Here is a 27767-nt window from a genome sequence, read left to right on the forward strand (position 1 = left end):
AGCAAACCAAAGGATCAGCATTATTCAGGGTTACTACTGAGTGGGGGATCAGCAGAGCTGGAGGTTACTACCGAGAATGAACGTGGCGCCTACCATCACATGTCATAGAATGAGCGGGGCGCCTACTGTCACATGTCATAGTATGAATGGGGCGCCCACTGTCACATGTCATAGTATGAATGGGGCGCCCACTGTCACATGTCATAGTATGAATGGGGCGCCCACTGTCACATGTCATAGTATGAATGGGGCGCCCACTGTCACATGTCATAGTATGAATGGGGCACCCACCGTCACATGTCATAGAATTAATGGGGCGCCCACCGTCACATGTCGTAGTATAAATGGGGCACCCACCGTCACATGTCATAGTATGAATGGGGCGCCCACTGTCACATGTCATAATATGAATGGGGCACCCACTGTCACATGTCATAGTATGAATGGGGCGCCCACTTTCACATGTCATAGTATGAATGGGGCACCCACTGTCACATGTCATAGTATGAATGGGGCGCCCACTTTCACATGTCATAGTATGAATGGGGCACCCACTGTCACATGTGATAGTATGAATGGGATGCTCACTGTCACATGTCATAGTATGAATGGGGCGCTCACTGTCACATGTCATAGTATGAATGGGGCGCCCACTGTCACATGTCATAGTATGAATGGGGCGCCCACCGTCACATGTCATAGTATGAATGGGGCGTCCACTGTCACATGTCATAGTATAAATGGGGTGCCCACCGTCACATGTCATAGTATGATTTGGGCACCCACCATCACGTCATAGTATGAATGGGGCACCCACCATCACGTCATAGTATGAATGGGGCACCCACTGTCACATGTCATAGTATGAATGGGGCGCCCACTGTCACATGTCATAGTATGAATGGGGCGCCCACTATCACATGTCATAGTATGAATGGGGCAACCACCGTCACATGTCATAGTATGAATGGGGCACCCACCGTCACATGTCATAGTATGAATGGGGCACCCACCATCACGTCATAGTATGAATGGGGCACCCACTGTCACATGTCATAGTATGAATGGGGCGCCCACTGTCACATGTCATAGTATGAATGGGGCACCCACCGTCACATGTCATAGTATGAATGGGGCACCCACCGTCACATGTCATAGTATGAATGGGGCACCCACCATCACGTCATAGTATGAATGGGGCACCCACTGTCACATGTCATAGTATGAATGGGGCACCCACCGTCACATGTCATAGTATGAATGGGGCACCCACCGTCACATGTCATAGTATGAATGGGGCACCCACCATCACGTCATAGTATGAATGGGGCACCCACTGTCACATGTCATAGTATGAATGGAGCACCCACCGTCACATGTCATAGTATGAATGGAGCACCCACCGTCACATGTCATAGTATGAATGGGATGCTTACTGTCACATGTCATAGTATGAATGGAGCACCCACTGTCACATGTCATAGTATGAATGGGATGCCCACTGTCACATGTCATAGTATGAATGGGATGCTTACTGTCACATGTCATAGTATGAATGGGATGCTTACTGTCACATGTCATAGTATGAATGGAGCACCCACCGTCACATGTCATAGTATGAATGGGATGCCCACTGTCACATGTCATAATATGAATGGGGCCAGTTTACGATTTCCGTGGTTTAATTGGCATTTCCCCAATAAAGAGAATCTTCCGCACTCTCTCTCACTGCCGCACATTTAATCCCATATAAATGGAGGTTTTTAGCTCGATGTCCCAATCTTCATCCAGCAGCACTGACCCCCCGACACCTCCCACAGATCTGTAACAATGTAACACATCAGGCAGACATTGCGGGGATGGGAAGGTAACAAAGTATCTCCCTGTGGTCTGCGCTATAATTCTTACCGCGGCTTTACATGTCTGGAGATATAACATCAGTTATACCGCCGGGCGTCATTTTGTGATTTATAAACTGCCATAACTCCCTGAAAAGCACGCAGTCCGCCGGCTGACACGTCGTCTGCCCACGAGGATGGGAATGATTATCCAACATGTATGGAGCAGCAGATGACCGACCTCCCTAGAAATAACGGTGGAACTTTGACTTTGCATCTGAGCGCTTTGATCCCTTATAATGCTAAGGAATCTGTGTAATTAGCAATGATTTGTGATCCATAAAGGGTCAGGGGAAGCCATATGTAGGGTTGCCACCTTTTCATCAAGCCAACCCCCAACACTTTAGCGGCACACTGCAATTTTGTTTTTTCTAGTAGTATACACTATTTTGTTATTATTGTGATTAAATAACTTTTCCAATCAAATGGAGTTAATCACAAGAGTGTCCTTTACATCTGAATCTGCAGAGTTCCCCTTTAGATCTGAATCCACAAAGTTTCCCCGTTACATGTGAATCCGCAAAGTTCCTTCTTTACTTCTGAATCCGCAAAGTTTCCCCTTTACATCTGAGCCTGAAAAGTTCCCCCTTTACATCTGGATCTGCAGAGTTCTCCTTTACATCTGAATCCGCACAGTCCCCCTTTACATCGGAATCCGCACATTCCCCCTTTACATCTGAATACGCAGTGTCCCCCTTTACATCTGAATACGCAGTGTCCCCCTTTACATCTGAATACGCAGAGTCCCCCTTTACATCTAAATATGCACAATCCCCCTTTACATCTGAATACGCACAGTCCCCCTTTACATCTGAATACGCAAAGTTCCCCTTTTACATCTGAATACGCACATTCCTCCTTTACATCTGAATCCACACAGTCCTCCTTTACATCTGAATACGCACATTTCCCTTTACATCTGAATACGCAGAGTCCCCCTTTACATCTGAATACGCAGAGTTCCCCTTTTACATCTGAATATGCACATTCCCCCTTTACATCTGAATACGCACATTCCCCTTTTACATCTGAATACGCAGAGTCCCCCTTTACATCTGAATACGCAGAGTCCCCCTTTACATCTGAATCCGCACAGTCCCCCTTTACATTTGAATACGCAGAGTCCCCCTTTACATCTGAATCCGCACATTCCCTCTTTACATCTGAATCTGCACATTCCCCCTTTACATCTGAATCTGCACAGTCCTCCTTTACATCTGAATCCGCACATTCCCCCTTTACATCTGAATCTGCACATTCCCCCTTTACATCTGAATCTGCACAGTCCTCCTTTACATCTGAATCCGCACATTCCCCCTTTACATCTGAATCTGCACATTCCCCCTTTACATCTGAATCCGCACATTCCCCCTTTACATCTGAATACGCACATTCCCCCTTTACAGCTGAATACGCAGAGTCCCCCTTTACATCTGAATCCGCACAGTCCCCCTTAACATTTGAATACGCAGAGTCCCCCTTTACATCTGAATCTGCAATTCCCCCTTTACATCTGAATCTGCACAGTCCTCCTTTACATCTGATTCCGCACATTCCCCCTTTACATCTGAATCTGCACATTCCCCCTTTACATTTGAATCCGCACATTCCCCCTTTACATCTGAATCCGCACATTCCCCCTTTACATCTGAATACGCACATTCCCCCTTTACAGCTGAATACGCAGAGTCCCCCTTTACATCTGAATACGCACATTATCCCCTTTACATTTGAATACGCAGAGTCCCCCTTTACATCTGAATCTGCACAGTCCCCCTTTACATCTGAATATGCACAGTCCCCCTTTACATCTGAATCTGCACAGTCCCCCTTTACATCTGAATCCGCACAGTCCCCCTTTACATCTGAATCCGCAGAGTCCCCCTTTACATCTGGATCCGCAGAGTTCCCCTTTACATCTGAATCCGCACAGTCCCCCTTTACATCTAAATCCGCACAGTCCCCCTTTACATCTCAATCCGCACAGTCCCCCTTTACATCTCAATCTGGAAAGTTCCCCCTTTAGTGCTGGTTCACACTTATGCGATGTCAGACATCACATGTGATTGGCACCGCACTGTAATGAAAATTACATGCAATGTCTGTGCGCTGCAAATTCAGCCATACAGATTGTATAGCTGAATTTGCATCACATTTGGACCAAAGTCGCACAGGACTCTTTTTTTGGTCTGTACCAGAATTGGATCGCCTTAGTGTTCACACCTATCAGATTCCCATCTGAACTGACAGTTGGCACTGCGATATAGGAACTAATCTGGGGTTGTCCTTAACTTTGTATTGACACTCCCAGCAGTTTGCATATGGCAGTGTGAACTGCCTGCGAGTTGGGTGTGATGTGGGAACCCACAGCGGATTTGTAGGGTTCCCATATCGCAACCAATGTGAACCGGCACCTCTGAATCTGCAGAGTTCCCCTTTACATCTGAATCTGCAGAGTTCCCCTTTACATCTGAATCTGCAGAGTTCCCCTTTACATCTGAATCTGCAGAGTTCCCCTTTACATCTGAATCTGCAGAGTACTCCTTTACATCTGAATCTGCAGAGTCCTCCTTTACATCTGAATCTGCAGAGTTCCCCTTTACATCTGAATCTGCAGAGTCCTCCTTTACATCTGAATCTGCAGAGTTCCCCTTTACATCTGAATCTGCAGAGTCCACCTTTACATCTGAATCTGCAGAGTCCTCCTTTACATCTGAATCTGCAGAGTCCTCCTTTACATCTGAATCTGAAGAGTTCCCCTTTACATCTGAATCTGCAGAGTTCCCCTTTACATCTGAATCTACAGAGTCCTCCTTTTCATCAGAATCTGAAGAGTTCCCCTTTACATCTGAATCTGCAGAGTCCTCCTTTACATCTGAATCTGCAGAGTCCTCCTTTACATCTGAATCTGCAGACTCCCCCTTTACATCAGAATCTGAAGAGTCCCCCTTTACATCTGAATCTGCAGAGTCCCCCTTTACATCTGAATCTGCAGACTCCCCCTTTACATCTGAATCTGCAGAGTTCCCCTTTACATCTGAATCCCCAAAGTTCCCCCTTTAGATCTGAATCCTCACTTTTATTTCTGTCACAAGGGATTCCTTGAGATAGCAATAAAAGTGATAAAAAAAATGTAAAGGGACAGTGTAAAAAAAATAAAAATAAAATAATTACAAAAAATAAATTAAAAAAATGCAAAGCACCCCACACCTCCGTGCTCATGTGCAGAAGCAAACGGACATGTAAGTCGCGCCAGCAAATGTAAACAGTGTTAAAACCACACATGTGAGGTATCACCGCGTTCATTAGAGTGAGAACAATAATTCTAGCACAGGACCTCCTCTGTAACTCTAAACATGTAACCGTTAACATTTTTTAAAGCATCGCCTAAGGGGATGTTTAAGTACCGTAGTTTGTCGCCATTCCACCAGCGTGCGCAATTTTAAAGCATGAAATGTTAGGTATCTATTTACTTGGCGTAATATCATCTTTCACATTTTACAAAAAATTGTGCTAACTTTACTGTTTTTTTTTTTAATTCATGAAATTGTATTTCTTCCAAAAAAAATTACATTGACAAAAAATATTGCACCAATCGCCATTTTATTCTCTAGAATCTCTGCTAAAAAAAGGTATATATATATATATATATATATATATATATATATATATATATATATATATATATATATACAGTGGGTACAGAAAGTATTCAGACCCCCTTAAATTTTTCACTCTTTGTTATATTGCAGCCATTTGCTAAAATCATTTAAGTTCATTCTTCTTCCTCATGAATGTACACATAGCACCCCATACTGACAGAAAAACACAGAATTGTTGACATTGTTGCAGATTTATTAAAAAAGAAAAACTGAAATATCACATGGTCCTAAGTATTCAGACCCTTTGCTGTGACACTCATATATTTAACTCAGGTGCTTTCCATTTCTTCTGATCATCCTTGAGATGGTTCTACACCTTCATTTGAGTCCAGCTGTGTTTGATTATACTGATTGGACTTGATTAGGAAAGCCACACACCTGTCTATATAAGACCTTCCAGATCACAATGCATGTCAGAGCAAATGAGAATCATGAGGTCAAAGGAACTGCCTGAAGAGCTCAGAGACAGATTTGTGGCAAGGCACAGATCTGGCCAAGGTTACAAAAAGATTTCTGCTGCACTTAAGGTTCCTAAGAGCACAGTGGCCTCCATAATCCTCAAATGGAAGACGTTTGGGACGACCAGAACCCTTCCTAGAGCTGGCCGTCCTGCCAAACTGAGCTATCGGGGGAGAAGAGCCTCGGTGAGAGAGGTAAAGAAGAACCCAAAGATCACTGTGGCTGAGCTCCAGAGATGCAGTCAGGAGATGGGAGAAAGTTGTAGAAAGTCAAACATCACTGCAGCCCTCCACCAGTCGGGGCTTTATGGCAGAGTGGCCCGACGGAAGCCTCTCCTCAGTATAAGACACATGAAAGCCCGCATGGAGTTTGCTAAAAAACACCTGAAGGACTCCAAGATGGTGAGAAATAAGATTCTCTGGTCTGATGAGACCAAAATAGAACTTTTTGGCCTTAATTCTAAGCGGTATGTGTGGAGAAAACCAGGCACTGCTCATCACCTGTCCAATACAGTCCCAACAGTGAAGCATGGTGGTGGCAGCATCATGCTGTGGGGGTGTTTTTCAGCTGCAGGGACAGGACGACTGGTTGCAATCGAGGGAAAGATGAATGCGGCCAAGTACAGGGATATCCTGGACAAAAACCTTCTCCAGAGTGCTCTGGACCTCAGACTGGGCCGAAGGTTTACCTTCCAACAGGACAATGACCCTAAGCACACAGCTAAAATAAGGAAGGAGTGGCTTCACAACAACTCCGTGACTGTTCTTGAATGGCCCAGCCAGAGCCCTGACTTAAACCCAATTGAGCATCTCTGGAGAGACCTAAAAATGGCTGTCCACCAACGTTTACCATCCAACCTGACAGAACTGGAGAGGATCTGCAAGGAGGAATGGCAGAGGATCCCCAAATCCAGGTGTGAAAGACTTGTTGCATCTTTCCCAAAAAGACTCCTGGCTGTATTAGATCAAAAGGGGGCTTCTACTAAATACTGAGCAAAGGGTCTGAATACTTAGGACCATGTGATATTTCAGTTTTTCTTTTTTAATAAATCTGCAACAATGTCAACAATTCTGTGTTTTTCTGTCAGTATGGGGTGCTATGTGTACATTCATGAGGAAGAAGAATGAACTTAAATGATTTTAGCAAATGGCTGCAATATAACAAAGAGTGAAAAATTTAAGGGGGTCTGAATACTTTCCGTACCCACTGTATATATATATAATGTTTGGGGGTTCTAAGTCATTTTCTAGCAAAAAGGACTTTAACTTGTAAGCAACAAGTGTCAGAAAAAGGCTTAGGATTGAAGGGGTTAATGTTTACCTTTTAAATTTGCTGCTCCCCTCTAAACAGAATTTAAAAATTTTTAACATTTTTTTTTAGCTCTGGTTCATGTCACAAGGGCAGCGCCCAGCCCCGCAATGTCATTTGTTTGACCATAACTTGCTTATTATTCTAGAAAATGGCCAGAACTGTTTCTTAAAGTGTCACCATATCCACATCATAACAAAACGATCGATAAATGGTGTATTCCATGCTGTTCATACTCACTCATCACTATGAGATTCCTTTTCTGCATTCTGCAAAAAACCTGGTTGATCCTGCTGCTCTCTATCTCCCCCTTCTGTCCATGTCCCCACTGCAGCGAAGGAATTTTGCAGAACAGTGTTGGCAGCTCTGCACATGCTCAGTTTTTAGTGAGTTTCTATGCTGAGCATTTCCTCCCTATCACATCTGAGCAGCCCATGTGACTATAGAGTCACACATGTGGGTGTATACACAGTGGAAAATGACAGCCCACTCCCTCCCTCCTCCTCCATACCCACTAACCAGCTAAATACAATAGGGGTGGGATATTACATGTAGATTGATGGAGGCTTCACCTCCCTCTTATTCTAAGACACAGGCTGGAAGGGCATGACACAGGCTGTGACTGGCAGAAATCCACCCACACCATGCTATTGTCAAAAAATAATACAGATTTGATTTCAAATATATAGTTGTACGATGATTTAAAAACAATTTGTTGATATTAATTATTTATTTTTACTCTGTATTCCAAAGGCTGTTTTTTTTTATTTTTGTATTTTGAACGTGTGACCAGCAGCAGATCCTGCTCATGTTTCCCTGCAGACAGGCATGGAGAGAGCTGGGTCATGTGACAGCTGCATATCTATTAGGATGGACGTCCTCCTGTGCTTACGCGGCCCGTGTGCCCCCTGCGGCGCGATCGAGTACTTCGGATCACTGATCAGTGTAAAGGGCCAATTACAGTGGCCCTTTACCACGTGATCAGCTGTCAGCCAATGACAGCTGATGACATAGTGTAGACAGAAGCCGGTTATCTGCTTTTTCCCCCCTCATGCTAACAGCTTTAGGAGAAAATAAGCAAGCCAATAACCGGCTTCTGTTAAAGGTATATCAGTCCCACACAGTGCCGACCAGTGCTGCTAATCAGTGCCCACCAGTGCCACCTATCAGTGCCCATCAGTACTGCTAATCAGTGCCCACCAGTGCCACCTATCAGTGCCCATCAGTTCTGCCAATCAGTGCCATCTACCAGTGCCTATCAGCACCGCCTATAAGTGCCCTTCAGTGCTGCCTATCCGTGCCCATCAGTACGGCTAATCAGTGCCAGCTATCAGTGCCCATCAGTGCTGCCAATCAGTCCTGCCTACCACTGCATATCAGTGCCACCTATCAGTGCCGCCTATTAGTGCTGTCTATCAGTGCCACCTCTCAGTGCCCTTCAGTGCTGCCTAACAGTGTCCATCAGTACTGCTAATCAGTGCCCACCAGTGCCAACTATCAGTGCCCATCAGTGCTGCCAATCAGTGCCCATCACTGCCTCATCATCAGTGTCACTTACCAGTGCTGCCTTTCAGAGCTGCCTACTAGTGTCCATCAGGGCCGTCTATCAGTGCCCCCTTTTATTGCCACCTATCAGTGCCCTCGATTAGTGCTGCCTATCAATGCCATCTATCAGTGCCAACTATTAGAGCAGCCTCATCCCTGCTTCCTGATCAGTGCGCACCAGAGCCACCTCATCAGTGCCACCTATCAGTGCCCATCAGTGCAGCCTCATCAATGCACATCAGTGAAGGAAAACAAAATAATAAACTTTTTTTTCTTTTTTATTTAATTTTTGGTCTTTTTGTTTGTTTAGCAAAAAAATAAATACCCCAGTGGTGATAAATTGCCACCAAAAGAAAGGTCTATTTGTGTGAAAAAAAAAAAGTATAAAAATGTAGTTTTAGTACAGTGTTGCATGACCGCGCGATTGTCATTCAAAGTGTGACAGCGCTGAAAGCTGAAAATTGGCCTGGGCAGGAAGGGGGGGGGGGATCCCCGGTATTGAAGGGGTCAAAACAAAATTACAGAGCCTTCATCCCTGTTCAGTGTGTGTATCACTTTAACATTCGTCTCCCAGTGATTTGAGTGGTACCCCGTATCCCCGCCCATCACTGACCCTTATGGGGGAAAGGAAACTTTCAGCGATAACAAAGAAAGTTAAACATCAATAATGAACGCCGTTCCGCTCGGCGCCCTCTGGAATGAACGCTCCGTAATCTTATCTCGATGAAAAATGCGGTTTTCAGCACAGATTAGGATTTTGGAATTTGGTGAATAAGAAGGAAAGATAAGAGGAGGAGGTAAGTTTGGGTACCGGCAGTCCTCGGAAGCGTCGAACGCCATGTTCTCGCATTCTCCGTGGTCGATGGACCATTGCTGACCGGCTGCGCAGCACGACTCCACCAGATCCTTAGATGAACCTAAAGAGGAAAAATTATTTAGGATAAATTTGAGAACAATTTGATACATATTATCATTTAAAGTGGAACTCCAGCAAAGAAACAATGTTTTCTTTTTATCTTAGGAAAATGGGAAATCATTTGAATGAATCTTACCAATTTCTGTGTCCCAGCCGGGGGCACTCGGCCTTTATTCCTGTTCCAGACTTTAAGGCTACGTTCACATGTGGGCGTAGCGGATCGCGGGCAGAATCACTGCGATTCTGCCCGTGATCCGGAATCATTGCAAATCGTGGGACGCCTGTGCGATGCCCGTGATTTGCTATGGAACCCCAAAAGCTGTGTGATGTTACCGCGATTTCCGCCTGCCTAATCACGGTAACATCGCGCTAACAGAATTGTGGGACGCATGATGCCCAAAAAGGTACAGGAGCTTCTTTTGTGCATCATGCGTCCCGTGATTCTGTTCGCGTGATGTTACCGCGATCAGGCAGGTGGAAATCGCGGCAACATTGCACAGTGTTTGGGGTGCCATTGCAAATCACGGGCATCGCACAGGCGCCCCGCGATTTGCAATGATTCCGGATCGCAGGCAGAATCGCTGTGATTCTGCCCGTGATCCGCTACGCCCACATGTGAACGTAGCCTAAGTGAACAATAAGGTACAAACTAAGGTACGTAGGTATGGACCATAGGGTGAGTACCTGAATTAAAAGCTGGCTTCAGGGGCGAGTCGAAAGGGTGGTGAAAAATCGGGAGTACTTGGATTGGCCGGGTGTGGAAAGTGGGGTCCCCCAAGGATCGGTCCTGGGACCAATCCTGTTTAATTTATTCATAACCAACCTAGGTCAGTGATGGCAAACCTTGGCACCCCAGATGTTTTGGAACTACATTTCCCATGATGCTCACACACAGTGCAGAGTGCATGAGCATCATGGGAAATGTAGTTCAGAAACATTTGAGGCGCCAAGGTTCCATCACTGACCTAGAGGAGGGGATATCCAGCACAATCTTCATATTTGCGGACAATACTAAGCTAAGCAGGGCAATAACTTCTACGCTGGATGTGGAAACCTTACAAGAAGACCTGAACAAGGTAATGGGGGTGGGCAACTACATGGCAGATCGGGTTTAATGTTGAAAAATGTAAAGTAATGCATTTGGGTGCCAAAAATATGAATGCAAGTTACACACTAGGGCAGTGATGGAGAACCTTGGCACCCCAGATGTTTTGGAACTACATTTCCCATGATGCGCAACTACACTGCAGAGTGCATGAGCATCATGGGAAATGTAGTTCCAAAACATCTGGGGTGCCAAGGTTCACCATCACTGCTCTAGGGGGAAAACCTCCGGGTGAGTCTAAGATAGGAAAGGACCTGGGGGGTCCTAGTAGACAACAGGCTCAGAAATGGCATGCAATGCCAAGCTGCTGCAAACAAAGCCAACAGAATACTGGCCAGTGGCGGCTGGTGCATGATAATTGGGGGGGGGGGGGGGCAAACCCCCCCTCCCCCCGCAGGACGGCTGGCAGGCAAATCCACCAACATGTTTTATTTTGGATACACAGTATCTCCCAAAACTGAGTACACCCCTCACATTTTTGTAAATGTTTTGTTATTTCTTTTCATGCCGCACACTGCATCAAATCGGTCTGCATGGCTGTCATCCCAGAAAGAAGCCTCTTCTAAAGATGATGCACAAGAAATCCTGCAAACAGTTTGCTGAAGACAAGCAGACTAAGGACATGGATTACTGGAACCATCTCCTGTGCTCTGATGAGACCAAGATAAACTTATTTGGTGTCAGATGGTGTCAGGCGTGTGTGGGGGGCAACCAGGTGAGGAGTACAAAGACAAGTGTGTCTTCCTACAGTCAGGCATGGTGGTGGGAGTGTCATGGTCTGGGGCTGCATGAGTGCTGCCGGCACTGGGGGGCTACAGATCATTGAGGGAACCATGAATGCCAACATGTTACCAGTGGGGTACCTCAGGGATCTGTACTGGGACCAATTTTGTTTAATATCTTCATAAGTGATATTGCAAAAGGCCTCGATGGTAAGGTTTGTCTTTTTGCTGATGACACAAAGATATGTAACAGGGTTGATGTTCCTGGAGGGAAACGCCAAATGGAAAAGGATTTAGGAAAACTAGAAGAATGGTCAGAACTCTGGCAACTGAGATTTAATGTGGATAAGTGCAAGATAATGCACCTGGGACGTAAAAACCCAAGGGCAGAATATAGAATATTTGACACAGTCCTGACCTCAGTATCTGAGGAAAGGGATTTAGGAGTAATTATTTCAGAAGACTTAAAGGTGGGAGGACAATGTAATAGAGCAGCACGAAATGCCAGCAGAATGCTTGGATGTATAGGGAGAGGTATAAGCAGTAGAAAGAGAGAAGTGCTTATGCCGCTGTACAGAACACTGGTGAGACCTCACTTGGAGTATTGTGCGCAGTACTGGAGGCCATATCTCCAGAAGGATATAGATACTCTAGAGAGAGTTCAGAGAAGAGCTACTAAACTAGTACATGGATTGCAGGAAAAAAACTTACCAGGAAAGGTTAAAGGACCTTAACATGTATAGCTTGGAAGAAAGAAGAGACAGAGGGGATATGATAGAAACTTTTAAATACATAAAGGGAATCAACTCGGTAAAGGAGATGAGCATATTTAAAAGAAGAAATACTACCACAAGAGGACACAGTTTTATGTTAGAGGGGCAAAGGTTTAAAAGTAATATGAGGAAGTATTACTTTACTGAGAGAGTAGTGGATGCATGGAATAACCTTCCTGCAGAAGTGGTAGCTGCAAATACAGTGAAGGAGTTTAAGCATGCATGGGATAGGCATAAGGCTATCCTTCATATAAGATAGGGCCAGGGACTATTCATAGGATTCAGATATATTGGGCAGACTAGATGGGCCAAATGGTTCTTATCTGCCGACACATTCTATGTTTCTATGTACTGTGACATACTGAAGCAGAGCATGATCCCCTCCCTTCAGAGACTGGGCTGCAGGCAGGGCCGGTGCAAGGATTTTTGACACCCTAGGCAAAACTTAGTTTTGCCGCCCCCATTGGCTCTGCCCCTGACTCCACCCCTTTGTCAGTGTTAAATGGTTTTATTCAACCCTCTAACTGCTACATCTGCAAGACGGCTTGTTCTTTTAAAAAACGATTGACTTACTAACAGGATCAGTATGTGAAAACAAAAGCGAGAAAACCTAAAAGCAAGAAAGAAAACGAATGCAGCCACCCATGTAAGAACTAGTAAGCTGCAGTACAATAAATATTTTGCTTTGCTTTACCACTTGCCGACCACCTGCCGCAGTTTTACTTTTTTAACTTTGTAAAAGGAGGAGGAGTCATTTCCTTAGTCTCCCCTCCCCCAGTGATCAGACTGTACATTGTAACTTTGTAAGAAATCACAATGAACCTGTAGAGGACTGAAGGGAAAAATCGGTGGTCAGCTTTAATACGTTTCTTAAAACAAATAAAATAATAATTAATAAATACAATTTATAAATAATAATAATAAATACTGTAAATAAAAACCTCATAAATAAATGTAATGCGCTGCTCAAACTCTTGGCGCTATATAAATCCTGTATAATAATAATATATAAATAAATGCTGTCAATGCTATTTAAATAAATACAATAAATAAATATACAGTATTTGATAAATACTACAATAAATAATTCATTCAAAGTTTTAAATGAAAAGAAAGCGGTTGTGTGAAGGGATTTGTAGTACGGGATGAATTCTTGATGAAATGAAAACCTCGGGAAGTCAGGAGACGTCTGAGCGAAGCCTTCGAGGTAAAACTCCCAACCATTCACAGAACCAGCAGAGCGAAGAATGTAAATAAATGCAATTGGGGGAAAAATTCCGGAGCCAAAGTCAACTTCATGCGAGGGGAGAAGATCCAAGATGTAAGAAGACTCTGAAATGGATATTTTGTTTGTGTTCTGTGGAAATGAGAAGATCCCGGGGACGGCGAACTCTCATGGAACGGCGTTATTGGATATTTGGCAGAGCCTGCAGTGGGCACAAAGGTCACTCAGCTCTACAGTACACGGGGATTATGGGAACAAATCTGAAGCCGCCACGACGGTTCATTGTGTTCATCCTCTGGATGGGCTTCTATGATCGTTCATCATACTGATCCTCTAGGTAGACAGCCATGGTGGTTCATCATACTCATCCTCTAGGTAGACAGCTATGATGGTTTGCCATGTTCATTCTCTGAATGGACAGCCATGATGGTTCATTATAGTCATCCTCTAGGTAGACAGCCATGGGGGGTAATCCTACTCATCCTCTAGGTAGACAGCCATGATGGTTTGTTATGTTCACCTTCTAAGTATAAAGCAATGGTGGTTCTTCATGGTCATCATCTAGATGAACAGCCATTGTGGTTCATCATACTCATCCTCTAGGTGGACAGCCATGATGGTTTGACATGTTCATCCTCTAGGTGGACAGCCATGGTGGTTCGTCATGTTCATCCTCTAGGTAGAAAGCAATGGTGGTGCTTCATGTTCATCATCTAGGCGTACAGCCATGGTGTTCATCATACTCATTCTCTAGGTGGGCAGCCATGGTGGTTTACCATACTTATCCTCTAGGTAGACAGCCATGATGGTTTGTCATGTTGATCCTTGAGGTGGACAACCATGGGCGTTCTTCATGTTCATCCTCTAAGTAGAAAGCAAGGGTGGTTGAAAGAGAAGTTCAGTTGGAACCAAACAGGCATTGGCGTGCATACGCAGGCACATTAGCATTGTGCACAAGAAGAAATGTACATATGTGCATGCACTGGTGCCAAATGGCCTATTGAAGCTGAGCAATGACAAGAGCACATTGCTGAGTGGTCTTTCAGATTGTTCCTGTTTATCTGTGCCCTGATCTGCTTCCTGCCTACCTGGGTTTGACCCAGCTGGACCTTGACTCTCCTCTGGATTCCTGCCTGCCTACCTGTGACCTCGGCCTGTGCTTTGACCCTGCTCCTGTCTCATGCTCTTGTACCTCTCTGCCCAACTGTGTACCGACTCCAGCTTGTATCCTGACCCTGCTCTTGTCTCACGTTCCTATACCCGCATTGCCTGGCTGTTGACGACCCCTTGGCTTGTGTTCTGGCTACGCTCCAGCCTTCAGATCCAGCATTACGGAGTGTCCCCACACTACCTGTCATCTCTACCAGGGGTGTTGGACAGGAGGTGCAAGAGAAGCCCCCATAGGGTCATAAGCCTATGGGGTATGGAACATAGGTTCTATAGGACCCTACCAACTCCTTTGATATTAATTCTAGGATAGACGATATTTGGTCCCTCATTAGCTCCAACTCTTGTGAATTTGGGCTGCTGTGTCCTTACCAACAAGCCCGGTATTCATTAGTCACCACTGGGGTAGTGTACTAGGATGAGGCAGGTTCTCTTCCTAAACCATAGGGTATCTTAGGTACATGCTTTGTTCCAGCTTTGCGTATTGCTCTCTATAACGACATGGAAGAACACCATTATAGGTACTAATTAATTTATCCCTGTCATGTAGAGACCCGCCAGTAGGGATCTGTCATTAATACTATTACTAATATGGTCCCACCAGTTCAATCTGTATGGAAGTAGGTACTGACTAAACCTTGCCTCCCTTTTTTGGGCTTTTTTTCCCTTCCCTTACTAGCCCCTCTTTTTCTCCCCTAGTCCAGTCCAGGAAACTAAAAGCCTTCATGTAATGCAGATGTATAGACAATAGAGCCTGCGCATGCATGGGTACGAGTGCGCATGTGAGGGCACAATCAGGTACATGCAGAAACGAGCAGGTGGAAGCATACAACATGCGTTTGTGAGTATATTGTTTGCTGTTCTTTTAAATGTAAATAAAACATTTAGTGGTAATGCACTAGGTCGGTGAGCCCTTCTCTTGTTGTTGTCATCCTCTAGGTAGACAGCCATGATGGTTTCTCATGTTCATCCTCTAGGTAGAAAGTAATGGTGGTGCTTCATGTTCATCACCTAGGTGTACAGCCATGGTAGGTAATCATACTCATCCTTTAGGTAGACAGCCATGATGGTTTCTCATCTTCATCCTCTAGGTAGACAGCCATAGTGGTTCTTCGTGGTTATCCTCTAGGTCAGGGATCCTCAAACTACGGCCCTACAGCTGTTGCGGAACTACACATCCCATGAGGCATTGTAAAACTCTGACAGGCACAGACATGACTAGGCATGATGGGAATTGTAGTTCCTGAACAACTGGAGGGCCATAGTTTGAAGACCCATGCTCTAGGTAGACAGCCATGGTGGTTCTTCGTGGTTATCCTCTAGGTAGACAGCCATGGTGGTTCTTCGTGGTTATCCTCTAGGTAGACAGCCATGGTGGTTCTTCGTGGTTATCCTCTAGGTGGACAGCCATGGTGGTTCTTCGTGGTTATCGTCTAGGTGAACAGTAATGGTGGTTCTTCGTGGTTATCCTCTAGTTGAACAGCCATGGTGGTTCATCATACTGATCCTTTACATCAGGGGTGGGGAACCTTTTTTCTGCCAAGGGCCATTTGGGTATTTATAAAATCATTCGGGGGCCGTACAAAATTATCAACTTAAAAATGTGCCTGTTATATTTGGTCAAAAATGTAAATAACTCACCCCTAATGTGATGGCTGCAACTGCTTCTCTTTGGTGAGGTGTGTGATGTTAGCTGGTATTGATGATGTTGCTACTCGCAACTGGTTTTCCAGGTCAGTCTGGAGCGCAGTCGACTTTGTGGTGGTAAGTTTTGAAAAGAACTGCTGGCGGGTAATGCTGGTGGGTACAGCTGGCTGGTACTGCTGTGGGTACTGCTGGCTCAGGATGGTACTGCTGGCTTGTACTGTGCTGTGGGTACTGCTGGCTGGTTCTGCTGGCTCAGGCTGGTACTGCTGGCTTGTACTTGTACTGTGCTGTGGGTAGTGCTGGCTGGTACTGCTGTGGGTTTTGCTGATTCAGGCTGGTACTGTTCTGTAGGTACTGCCTTGGGTACTGCTGGCTCAGGCTGGTACTGCTGGCTCGTACTATGCTGGCTGGTACTGCTGGCTGGTACTGCTGGCTCAGGCTGGTACTGCTGGCTGGTACTGCTGTGGGTACTGCTGGCTGGTATTGCTGTGGGTACTTCTGGCTGGTACTGTGCTGTAGGTACTGCTGGCTGGTACTGTTGTGGGTACTGCTGACTCTGGCTGGTACTGCTGTGGGTACTACTGGCTCTGGCTGGTACTGCTGGTTCTGCTGTGGGTACTGCTGGCTCTGGCTGGTACTGCTGTGAGTATTTCTGGCTGGTACTGCTGGCCCAGGCTGGTATTGCTGGCTCTGGCTGGTACTACTGGTTCTGGCTGGTACTGCTGTGTGTGCTGCTGGCTAGCAGCGGCGCCGAGCTTGAGGAAGAGGCGATGTTTCCTGTATTGGTCACAGGCGGAGTGCATTTGATATCACTCCGCCTGTGACCCACTCAGACTGTCAGAACGGAGCCGGAACTATACAGGAAGCATTGGCTCTGTTCTGACAGATCAGCTGAGAGACACAGACTCAGCTGCACAGGGGGCCGGACCAAATGACTTCGAGGGCCGCATACGGCCCCCGGGACGTAAGTTCCCCACCCCTGCTTTACATAGACAGCCATGGTGGTTCTTCATGTTCATCCTTTAGGTAGACAGCCATGGTGGTTCTTCGTGGTTTATCCTCTAGGTAGGCAGCCATGGTGGTTCTTCGTGTTTGTCCTCTAGGTGGACAGCCATGGTGGTTCTTTGTGGTTATCCTCTAGGTAGACAGCCATGGTGGTTCTTCGTGGTTATCTTCTAGGTGGGCAGCCATGGTGGTTCTTCGTGGTTATCCTCTAGGTAGACAGCCATGGTGGTTCTTTGTGGTTATCCTCTAGGTAGACAGCCATGGTGGTTCTTCGTGGTTATCTTCTAGGTAGACAGACATGGTGGTTCTTCGTGGTTATCCTCTAGGTGGACAGCCATGGTGGTTCTTTGTGGTTATCCTCTAGTTGGACAGCCATGGTGGTTCATCATACTGATCCTTTACATGGACAGCCATGGTGGTTCTTCATGTTCATCCTTTAGGTAGACAGCCATGGGGTAGATGTTCAAGGGGTAGATTATGCCAGACATTCTTCAGCCAGGAAATGAGGCGGGCCTCTATCTGATTTGCTGCAGCTTCTAATGCACATTGTGAGAAGCTCACAGTGTGCAGTGAAATCAGAGAAAGCCATTTCAGTCCAGGAAAGGAGCCGGTAAAACTGTGGAAGACTGGAGGGGAGGCCGGAGGGAAGATTTAATCAGTTTCTTTTTTCTGAAACCTCATGTTAAAGCTTATATGAGATACCAGCGATCGGGTTCAGATATACAGTATATATATTCAGAGGCGTTGAAGGTCGGCAACAATTAGGACTAGGTTATGTGTTCCAACCCTCAGATATAAAGTTCAGGACTATATTCTTTATATAAAGGTTCAGGATGGTTTTATGAAGGAATGGGATTTTCAGAAACCACTCTGGCTTGCTTTATGAGTGCGCCGGGTCCACGCCAAGCTGTTCGCTTGGAAGCAAAGTGCTGGAGTGCAACCGCCAGGCGTGCCAAGACTGCCACTTCACACGCAGTAATCCGAGCTCCGAATCGGGAAGAATGACTCAGAAACTGAGACGAGGGAAATAATTCTGCAGCTTCTATTAGAGGGAATTGGCGGCTCTTCCAGAGGTGATGTCAAAATTTAAGGGGCAGTTATTGGGCAATTTCCGTACTCCGCCCGGCGTCATCACGCGGTACAAACGCCGTCAGTGGCTCGCACCTTCTTCCAATACTCTTATTATTGCGATGTTGTCACACCCGGGGAAAACAACGGAAACTTTTCTCAATGTTCTGTGCAATGTTTGTATCGAAGAATCACGATGGAAACACTTCAGATCCTTGTGGAAAATATTCACAGGCATGGGACATCTCTCCGTCCCACCAATTTCATGCATTGTGCCCTCTGAGACAGCATTGAAAAGCCGATATCTCCCAGAGCCCTTTAGCAATGTAGACGACGGCAATGGTGGCACTGCACAGAGAGAGAGGAACTGATGTTGTTCCTCCCTCTCTGTGACCCTGGGAACCGGAAACGATGAGGATTTTGTCACTTCTGGTTTCGGCTCTTAGTTTACCTGGCCGATAGCGGCAAGGAAAGCAGCTGATCAGACCCATCATCTAGGTAGACAGCCATGGTGGTTCTTCATGTTCATCCTCTAGGTAGACAGCCATGGTGGTTCATTATACTCATCCTATAGGTGGACAGCCATGGTGATTCACCATACTCATCCTCTAGGTAGACAGCCATGGTGGTTCATTATACTCATCCTCTAGGTAGACAGCCATGGTGGTTCATTATACTCATCCTCTAGGTAGACAGCCATGGTGGTTCATTATACTCATCCTCTAGGTGGACAGCCATGGTGGTTCATTATACTCATCCTCTAGGTAGACAGCCCTGGTGGTTCATTATACTCATCCTCTAGGTGGACAGCCATGGTGGTTCATTATACTCATCCTCTAGGTTGACAGCCATGGTGGTTCATTATACTCATCCTCTAGGTAGACAGCCATGGTGTTTCATTATACTCATCCTCTAGGTGGACAGCCATGGTGGTTCATTATACTCATCCTCTAGGTGGACAGCCATGGTGGTTCATTATACTCATCCTCTAGGTAGACAGCCATGGTGGTTCATTATACTCATCCTCTAGGTGGACAGCCATTGTGGTTCATTATACTCATCCTCTAGGTGGACAGCCATGGTGGTTCATTATACTCATCCTCTTGGTGGACAGCCATGGTGGTTCTTTATGATCATCCTCTCGGTGGACAGCTATAGTGGTTCTTTATGATCATCCTCTCGGTGGACAGCCATGGTGGTTCTTTATGCTGATCCTCTAGGTAGACAGTCATGGTGATTTATTATACTCATCCTCTAGGTGGACAGCCATGGTAGTTCTTCATGATCATCCTATCGGGGGACAGCCATGGTGGTTCATCAGAACTAAGCTCCGCCTCGACGCTAAACCACCCCAAACACGTGGTACCATACAAAACAATGAAGGTAAATAGCGGTATATTGTAGCTTTAAGGGCTTGTTTGGACATTTGCATGTGTAGCGGTAAAAATATTTGATTGAGACAAATTTTTACCGCCACCTAACACTGCAAAAACAGAGGACAGGGGTGCTCACATGCTGCACATTGTTTTGCTTCATCCCTGTGGCAACAGTTATTCCCCTTTTGTATTCAGCAGGCAGTACCGCTGCATAATGTGACCCATTCAAGCAAATGGAGATGGACCGCCACCGCCGCACAAATGTGAGCAATGCTGTGGGTGGGTGTGTTCACATTTCACAGGTGAAATTCTTTGCTTTGTGCCTATGGCAAAAATAATCCCCCTGTGGAGTTCAGTTGGCAGGTAAAACTTCTGAAACCAGCTCATTTGAGTGAATGAGCAATGGGATGGCGTGGCATTTATGGCGATAAAACAGGCAGTGAGGAGGCGTCATATTGCCTCTGAAAAGGGATCCAAATGTGAGGTGTGGCAATGTTGCTGCACATCTAAACTTAACCCAACTGTAAATCCCTAACCCTAGGCATAGGACTATTCCCACTTGTGTCATGTGTGTAGTGCAGGGGCTGATGATGATGATGGGTCCTCTGTTCTGCCATGACTCTTTTAACCAGTTCACTAGAATCTATAAGGTCCTAGTGCACACCCTGTGCATACAACACCAACAGCGGGTGTACACAACTTTAGTATGGGGGGGGGGGGGGACACCTGGAGGTGGTGGAAAGTACCTGGTGCCTAGTATTCAAAGTTGGCCAGCTCTTGGTGGGGCCTATCTTTAGGTGGTGTACTGTCCCCTTTGAAAGTGTGGTTGAGTGGTAGGAGATAGATCGCAAAGTAGGAGAGGTCTCTATTTAGACTAACAGTGTGTGGTGGGTATTTAGGATGTATTGCTCAGCTCACCACTTCCTGGTCCCAATGGCTTGGCGATCAGCAGTCCCTAGTGATCAGCTCTTGGTCCCTCACACAGACCACGGTCTCTAACTGGATGACATTTAGATTTCTTTGTGTGCTGTGCATCATAAACAATTGCTTTTGGTTCAGTTTTCATCTCTTTTTAATCTTACCCCCCGACCTCTTTCAGCTACTTCCTGTCCACATGCACTCCCTCCAGCGTTGGCTGCACATTGTTGCTCTGGACCGGCTTCCTAAAAGTGAAAACGGCAACCATGCCTACACAATGTGTGTCCGTGTAGGGTAGGGGTGTCAAACTCCATTTCATTGCAGGCCGCATCACCATTATGGTCGCCCCCAGAGGGCCAGTTCTATCTGTAGCCCACCACTATCAGAAGTCAAGAGCCCCCACCCTCCCTTACATCACAGTGCTTCCCATTTTTTCCATGTGCTGCTGCTGGGAAGAAGCTGAAGGCAGAGCTGTGAAGCAGCAACTGCAGGGTCTGGAGGAGGGCGGAAGTCAGCTGCCAGTCTGCTGAATGCTGAGACCAGTGGAGGCAGAGAGGAGGGGGTGCTGTGGCTGCACAGAGAGGTGCAGGATCTGTAGGAGGAGTTGTATCCTCCTCTCTGCTGCCAACTGCTGAGTTGGGGAGGAGGTGGTCCTCTCTGCAGCTGCAGGGGGAAGCACAGGATCTTGCAGAGGAGTTCCGTCCTCTCTGCTGCCGTCTGCTGAGACAAGGTGAGGGCAGAGATGAGGGAGATGCAGCAGCTGCAGGAGAGGTGCAAGGGCCAGATGAAATGGCCTGGAGGGCCTGATTCGGTCCGCGGGCCTTGTGTTTGACACCTGTGGTGTAGGCGCTTGTAGTCACCACCAGGGGGTGCATGTGACAGGGTCACAACTCAGGAACACAATTTGGGGACTGGGCAGAGCGTTGTCCCCCTTTAGCAGAAAGTGCCTGAACAAGGACCTCCATGGCAGGATCACCAGGGATGATTCTAATAAAACCTGCAGATTTAGGAAGATTGAAAATAGCTCTTGGAATCCAAGAAACAAGTTAAAGCTCCCATGAGATTTGGGAGATTGGATTTAGAAGCGGCAGGTCCTGTTCTAATGGGTTGAACCCGGTCTGTCTTGTTCCTGTCATTATCAGAAATCCAATTATTTGCTTTTTTGGCCGCTGTCAGCGTGCGAGACGTTTCCTCGGCATGCACGCTAGGTTGTGGTGGAACACATGAGAAATGATCTACGGCTGGAAGTGATTATCTCCGTCATTATCCCGAGAATTCTGACGGAGTTTTTGGAAGATTCTTTAAAGATTCCCTGAGCCGTCCAACTATGTGGGGAACTTGGAGCGTTCTCGGTGTCGGTAAACAGTAGACACAAATATGAGGAGGAGGAGGAGGAGGAGGAGGAGGAGGAGGAGGAGGAGGCCGCACCATGATTATTATTGTTATATTATCATTCCATGCTGGGAGAGGAGATGTATGGCAACGGGGGCCAAAACAGACTCCGCGTACCCCGCGCCTAACATCACTACTGTTATGAGTTCCGACAATGGAAATCGTGCCCTAAAACTTGGAGAAACGTCATTGATGGCTTTTTTCCTAAAATTCCAGATGCCGTCTTTGTCCCTAAAGCCCAACTGCAGGAAAAAAAAATCTACCCTTGCCCTACAACTTGGTCTTCCAATTGCCTTTTCCACATTTACTACCCCAGAAGAAACAAATCACAGGCAGCCTGTCCAGGCTCAGAGATACTTTAAAGAAGAACTCTGGCCACATCTGTTTAGATCTCTGGTGATTGGTGGACAACCACTCTGTCATTTTCTCCCCTTACCCTCCCCACTGTGCGCCTCCAAAGTTTCATTGAAGAGCAATACAGCAGGCACATGTCCTGTCTTAAGATACCCCGTCTCCCACGGGACCCATTGATTATTTTAGACAAGCTCCCTGGGCTTCAGGGGGTGTCTTTTACAGCTGTTGTGTCCTATGTGGTGCATAGAACTTACAGAGAGACTGTTTTAGTTTACTAGGGGTGACAAACTCAATTTAATTTCGGGCCACATTAGCAATATAGTTGCCTTCAAAGGGCCGGTTGTATGTGGAGTGCGCTACATACAGAGTTCAGGTGTGCATTATGTACAGGGTGCAGTTCCGGGGGTGCCCTATGCACAGAGTGTAGAGTTCAGGGGTGTGCTTTGTCCAGAATGCAGGGTTTAGGGGTGTGATACGTACAGAGTGCAGGGTTCAGGAGTGTGTTACATACAGAATGCAGAGTTCAGGGCTGTGCTGTGTACAGAGTGCAGAGATCAGGGGTGTGCTTTGTCCAGAATGCACGGTTTAGGGGTGACCTATGTGGTGCATATGACACAGAGAGAGCCTATTTCATCTGAGCTCATTATGACCTAAGTGGTGCAAACGACACAGAGAGGGCCTGATTCATCTGAGTTCATTGTGTCCTATGTGGTGCAAACGACACATAGAGAGCCTGATTCATCTGCACTCATTGTGTCCTATGTGGTGCATAGAACACATAGAGAACCTATTTCATCTGAGCTCATTGTGTCCTATGTGGTGTATACAACACATAGAGAGCCTATTTCATCTGAGCTCATTGTGTCCTATGTGGTGTATACAACACATAGAGAGCCTGATTCAACTGACCACATTGTGTCCTATGTGGTGCATACAACACATAGAGAGCCCATTTCATCTGGATTAGAAAGAGTTACAGGAGAGTGTGGTGAGCAGTCCCAGGTGTGATCTCATCATGTACAATGTAGGACCACCATTCCAGCATTGTAAGGAAGGACATAGTGGATGGGTCTGCAACCCGCAAAGTGCAGAGGGAGCCTCACCACAAGATTGTTTTTTCCCCATTCCTGGAGTTTAGCTTTGATCATAAGGCTAAGGCTTAGTTCACACTGATGGCAAAGTCGTACAACTTTGCCTGCGACTTTGCCCCACCAATCTCTTCGGACTCGATACAAATTTTGTTGCAACTTTGATGAATTGTAATCCAGCTGATAAGCTGAAATCACACCCAAATCAGACCAAAGTAGTGCAGGAACCTTTTCTTAAGTTGGAACAACGTGTCAGAGGCGTAACTAGGACCTTCAGGGCCCCGGTGCAAGGAACCATGAAGGGCCCTTCGAACCCCTGGCCGGGGGGCCCTTCCCTTCAAGCCTGGGGCTGATCCTGGGGTCCTTTACTCACCTTGCGGGACCCTTTATTACAGTCCCACAGCGGGACCCTTTCACAAATTCTGCAGTGGACCCCTTCCTGCCATCTTGGGGCCTGCAGCTACAGGAGGAAAAAGGAGTACAGTGATTTCTCTACATGCTGCCCCCGCCACCTCTCCTATCCAGGTGTACAGGGGAGCTGCACAGGCCCCCTGGAGCAGGGGGCCCGGTTGCGATTGCAACCCCTGCAACCCCTGTAGTTACGCCCCTGCAACGTGTGTAGTATTAGTTAAGCTCTCATAGGGAAACATTGAATTTGAGATGTAATGCGACTTGGGGTCTCACAAGTCAGATCCCATGTTGCAGCATTATGAACTGAGCCTTAGGCTCATAACTATGCTGGTCAGTGGTGTGTGTGCATTATACTTACCTCTAGGTGAGTCACGTTTAGGGGAACCTAATGACGAACTGCAGTCAGGTGGAGACCCCGATGAGAACGACAAGCATGCAGATGAGCTTCCCTGAGACGGTTTCCGACAGTTTGTGCAGAAATTCTTTGGTTATGCAAAGCGATTGTTGCAGCAGCTGTCCGGGTGGCTGGTCTCAGATGATCTTGGAGGGGAAGATGCTGGATGTGAAGGTCCTGGGCTGGTCTCAGACCATCTTGGAGGTGAAGATGCTGGATGTGGAGGTCCTGGGCTGGTCTCAGACCATCTTGGAGGTGAAGATGCTGGATGTGGAGGTCCTGGGCTGGTCTCAGACCATCTTGGAGGTGAAGATGCTGGATGTGGAGGTCCTGGGCTGGTCTCAGACGATCTTGGAGGTGAAGATGCTGGATGTGCAGGTCCTGGGCTGGTCTCAGAAGATCTTGGAGGTGAAGATGCTGGATGTGGAGGTCCTGGGCTGGTCTCTGACGATCTTGGAGGTGAAGATGCTGGATGTGGAGGTCCTGGGCTGGTCTCAGACCATCTTGGAGGTGAAGATGCTGGATGTGAAGGTCCTGGGCTGGTCTCTGACGATCTTGGAGGTGAAGATGCTGGATGCGGAGGTCCTGGGCTGGTCTCAGACCATCTTGGAGGTGAAGATGCTGGATGTGGAGGTCCTGGGCTGGTCTCTGACGATCTTGGAGGTGAAGATGCTGGATGTGGAGGTCCTGGGCTGGTCTCAGACCATCTTGGAGGTGAAGATGCTGGATGTGAAGGTCCTGGGCTGGTCTCTGACCATCTTGGAGGTGAAGATGCTGGATGCGGAGGTCCTGGGCTGGTCTCAGACCATCTTGGAGGTGAAGATGCTGGATGTGGAGGTCCTGGGCTGGTCTCAGACCATCTTGGAGGAGAAGATGCTGGATGTGGAGGTCCTGGGCTGGTCTCAGACCATCTTGGAGGTGAAGATGCTGGATGTGGAGGTCCTGGGCTGGTCTCAGCCCATCTTGGAGGTGAAGATGCTGGATGTGGAGGTCCTGGGCTGGTCTCAGCCCATCTTGGAGGTGAAGATGCTGGATTTGGAGGTCCTGGGCTGGTCTCAGACAATCTTGGAGGTGAAGATGCTGGATGTGGAGGTCCTGGGCTGGTCTCAGACAATCTTGGAGGTGAAGATGCTGGATGTGGAGGTCCTGGGCTGGTCTCAGACCATCTTGGAGGTGAAGATGCTGCACATTTTAGAGCGGCCTTTTATTGTGGCCAGCCTAAGGCACACCTGTGCAATAATCATACCGTCCAATCAGCATCTTGATATACCACACCTGTGAGGTGGATGGATTATCTCAGCAAAGGAGAAGTGATCACTAACACAGATTTACACAGATTTGTGAAGAATATTTGAGAGAAATCGGCCTTTTGTGTACATTGAGAAAGTCTTAGATCTTTGAGTTCAGCTCATGAAAAATGGGGGCAAAAACAAAAGTGTTGTGTTTATAATTTTGCTATTTCTATATACTGCCATATGAGCAACAATTGCACAAAAAAACTGCAGGCACCTCTTTTTTTTTTTTTTTATAAATTGCATTGCACTACAACATAGAGAAGAAGTTAGCGTGTGTTGTGGTGCAAATTAGCACACAGGCATTCACTTGTGCATTTGGGGTGCCATTAACCGCTTGTCGACCGCCGCAAGTACATAAACTGCGGCGGTCAGCCCCGTGCAGGCAAAGTGACGTGTGGGTACGTCACTCGCCTGTGAGCCAATAGGGGGTGAGCGCGCGCCGCCGGAGGCGTGCTTCCGCCCCCGCTCGTTCACGGACACCTCCGTGCGAGTGACCGGCAGACATCGGTTACAGCGGGAGAAAGGCAGGCGGCTAATGTAAACAAAGCCGCCTGTCATTCTCCCCTGTGTAAGTGCAGAGATCATACGGTCCTGCTATGTAGGATCATATATCTCTGTAGTTACACCACTAGCCACATCCCTTCACAGTTAGAAGCACGCCCCTAGGGACACACTTAACCCCTCCTTCTCCAATAAAGTTAACCCCTTCCCTTCCAGTGTCATTTTTACAGTAACAGTGAATATTTATAGCATTGATTACTGTAGTAATGTCACTGGTACCCCCAAAAGTGTCAAAAATGTCAGTCAAGGGTCCGATATGTCCGCCGCAATGTCGCAGTCCTGCAAAAAAAATCGCAGATCGCCGCCATTACTCGTTAAAAAAAAAAACAACATAAATGACAAAAATCTTTTCCGTAGTTAGTAAACGCAATAACTTTTGCGCAAACCAATCAAAATACGATTTTTTTTGTTACCAAACATATGTAGCAGAAAACAAATTGGCCAAAGATGTTAAAAAATTTTGATTTTTACATTTTTTTTTGGGAATTTCATATAAAAAAAATGTGAAAAATATTGTTATTTTTGCAAAATTGTCGCTCTTTTTTTGTTTATAGCGCATGATCAAAAAATTGCAGAGGTGATCAAATACCACCAAAAGAAAGCTCTGTTTGTGGGAAAAAAAGGACGCCAATTTTGTTAAGGTACAGCGTCGCACGACCGCGCAATTGTCCGTTAAAGTCACGCAGTGCCGAATCGCAAAATAGGGCCTGGTCAGGCAGGGGGTAAAATCTTCTGGGGCTTAAGTGGTTAAGGACGAATAGCGCTGCAGCATGCCTGCTAAGATGTAACTTGTTTGCATGCGTTGCAGAAATGCGTACAATATCGCACACTTAACTGCATCTCATCAGTGTGATCAGAGCCTCAGGATTGAAAATGTTCAAAATATCTTTCATAACTTCTGTTTTTCTCCCACCGCAAACTCCAGAAATAGGAATGGAGACCGGCGGGAAAACTATTTCGTGCCAACTGGGGGCCGAATGCGATAATATTTGTCTTATTCCAGATATTTGCAGAACAGAATTTGTGGGCTCTTCAGTTTTCATTTTTATTTTGCGTTTTTTTGTTTTTTTTCATGAAAAAGAATATGGAATTTGTTTGTTGTGCGGACCGATTCCCGGACTGACTGATAACATATGAAACATTGTATCCAATGACAGAGATGTAACGTGTTCAGACATTGTGTGACATTCCAATGACAAGGCGGCTTCCTTCCTGTGATAAGGGGACCAAGCATGGGGGCTGCTGGGTGCCTACAGGGGGGGGGGTCATTATCTGCTGGAGATAAGGAGCGCTCTTATCTGTCAGATGGGAAAGAAATTCTCAACACAAATTCCAGAAAGAAGAAAATAAAACAATATTTACATTTTTTTCCAGAGTAAACGTGTCACCGATGCGATTAAGGGAAAGTGTAACGTCTTCTCACTGAGCGCCACGCTGCAACCTTTATCGCAGCCATTACTTTAACCAGTTCTGGACCG

The 27767-nt window shown here is 46.5% G+C and overlaps 1 protein-coding gene across 1 annotated transcript in view; it reads right to left on the minus strand.

Annotated features, from left to right (window-relative positions):
* Nucleotides 1–27767, minus strand: part of FBLN2 (fibulin 2) — a 119375-nt gene that overhangs the window by 64294 nt on the left and 27314 nt on the right. Inside the window, exon 3 of the mRNA XM_082265699.1 lies at nt 9684–9789. Within this exon, the coding sequence (XP_082121825.1) occupies nt 9684–9789 (106 nt within the window). The remainder of the gene's footprint in view (nt 1–9683; nt 9790–27767) is intronic.

The sequence above is a fragment of the Pelophylax lessonae genome (assembly GCF_965119305.1).
Source record: "Pelophylax lessonae genome assembly, chromosome: 8".
Classification (NCBI taxonomy): domain Eukaryota; kingdom Metazoa; phylum Chordata; class Amphibia; order Anura; family Ranidae; genus Pelophylax; species Pelophylax lessonae.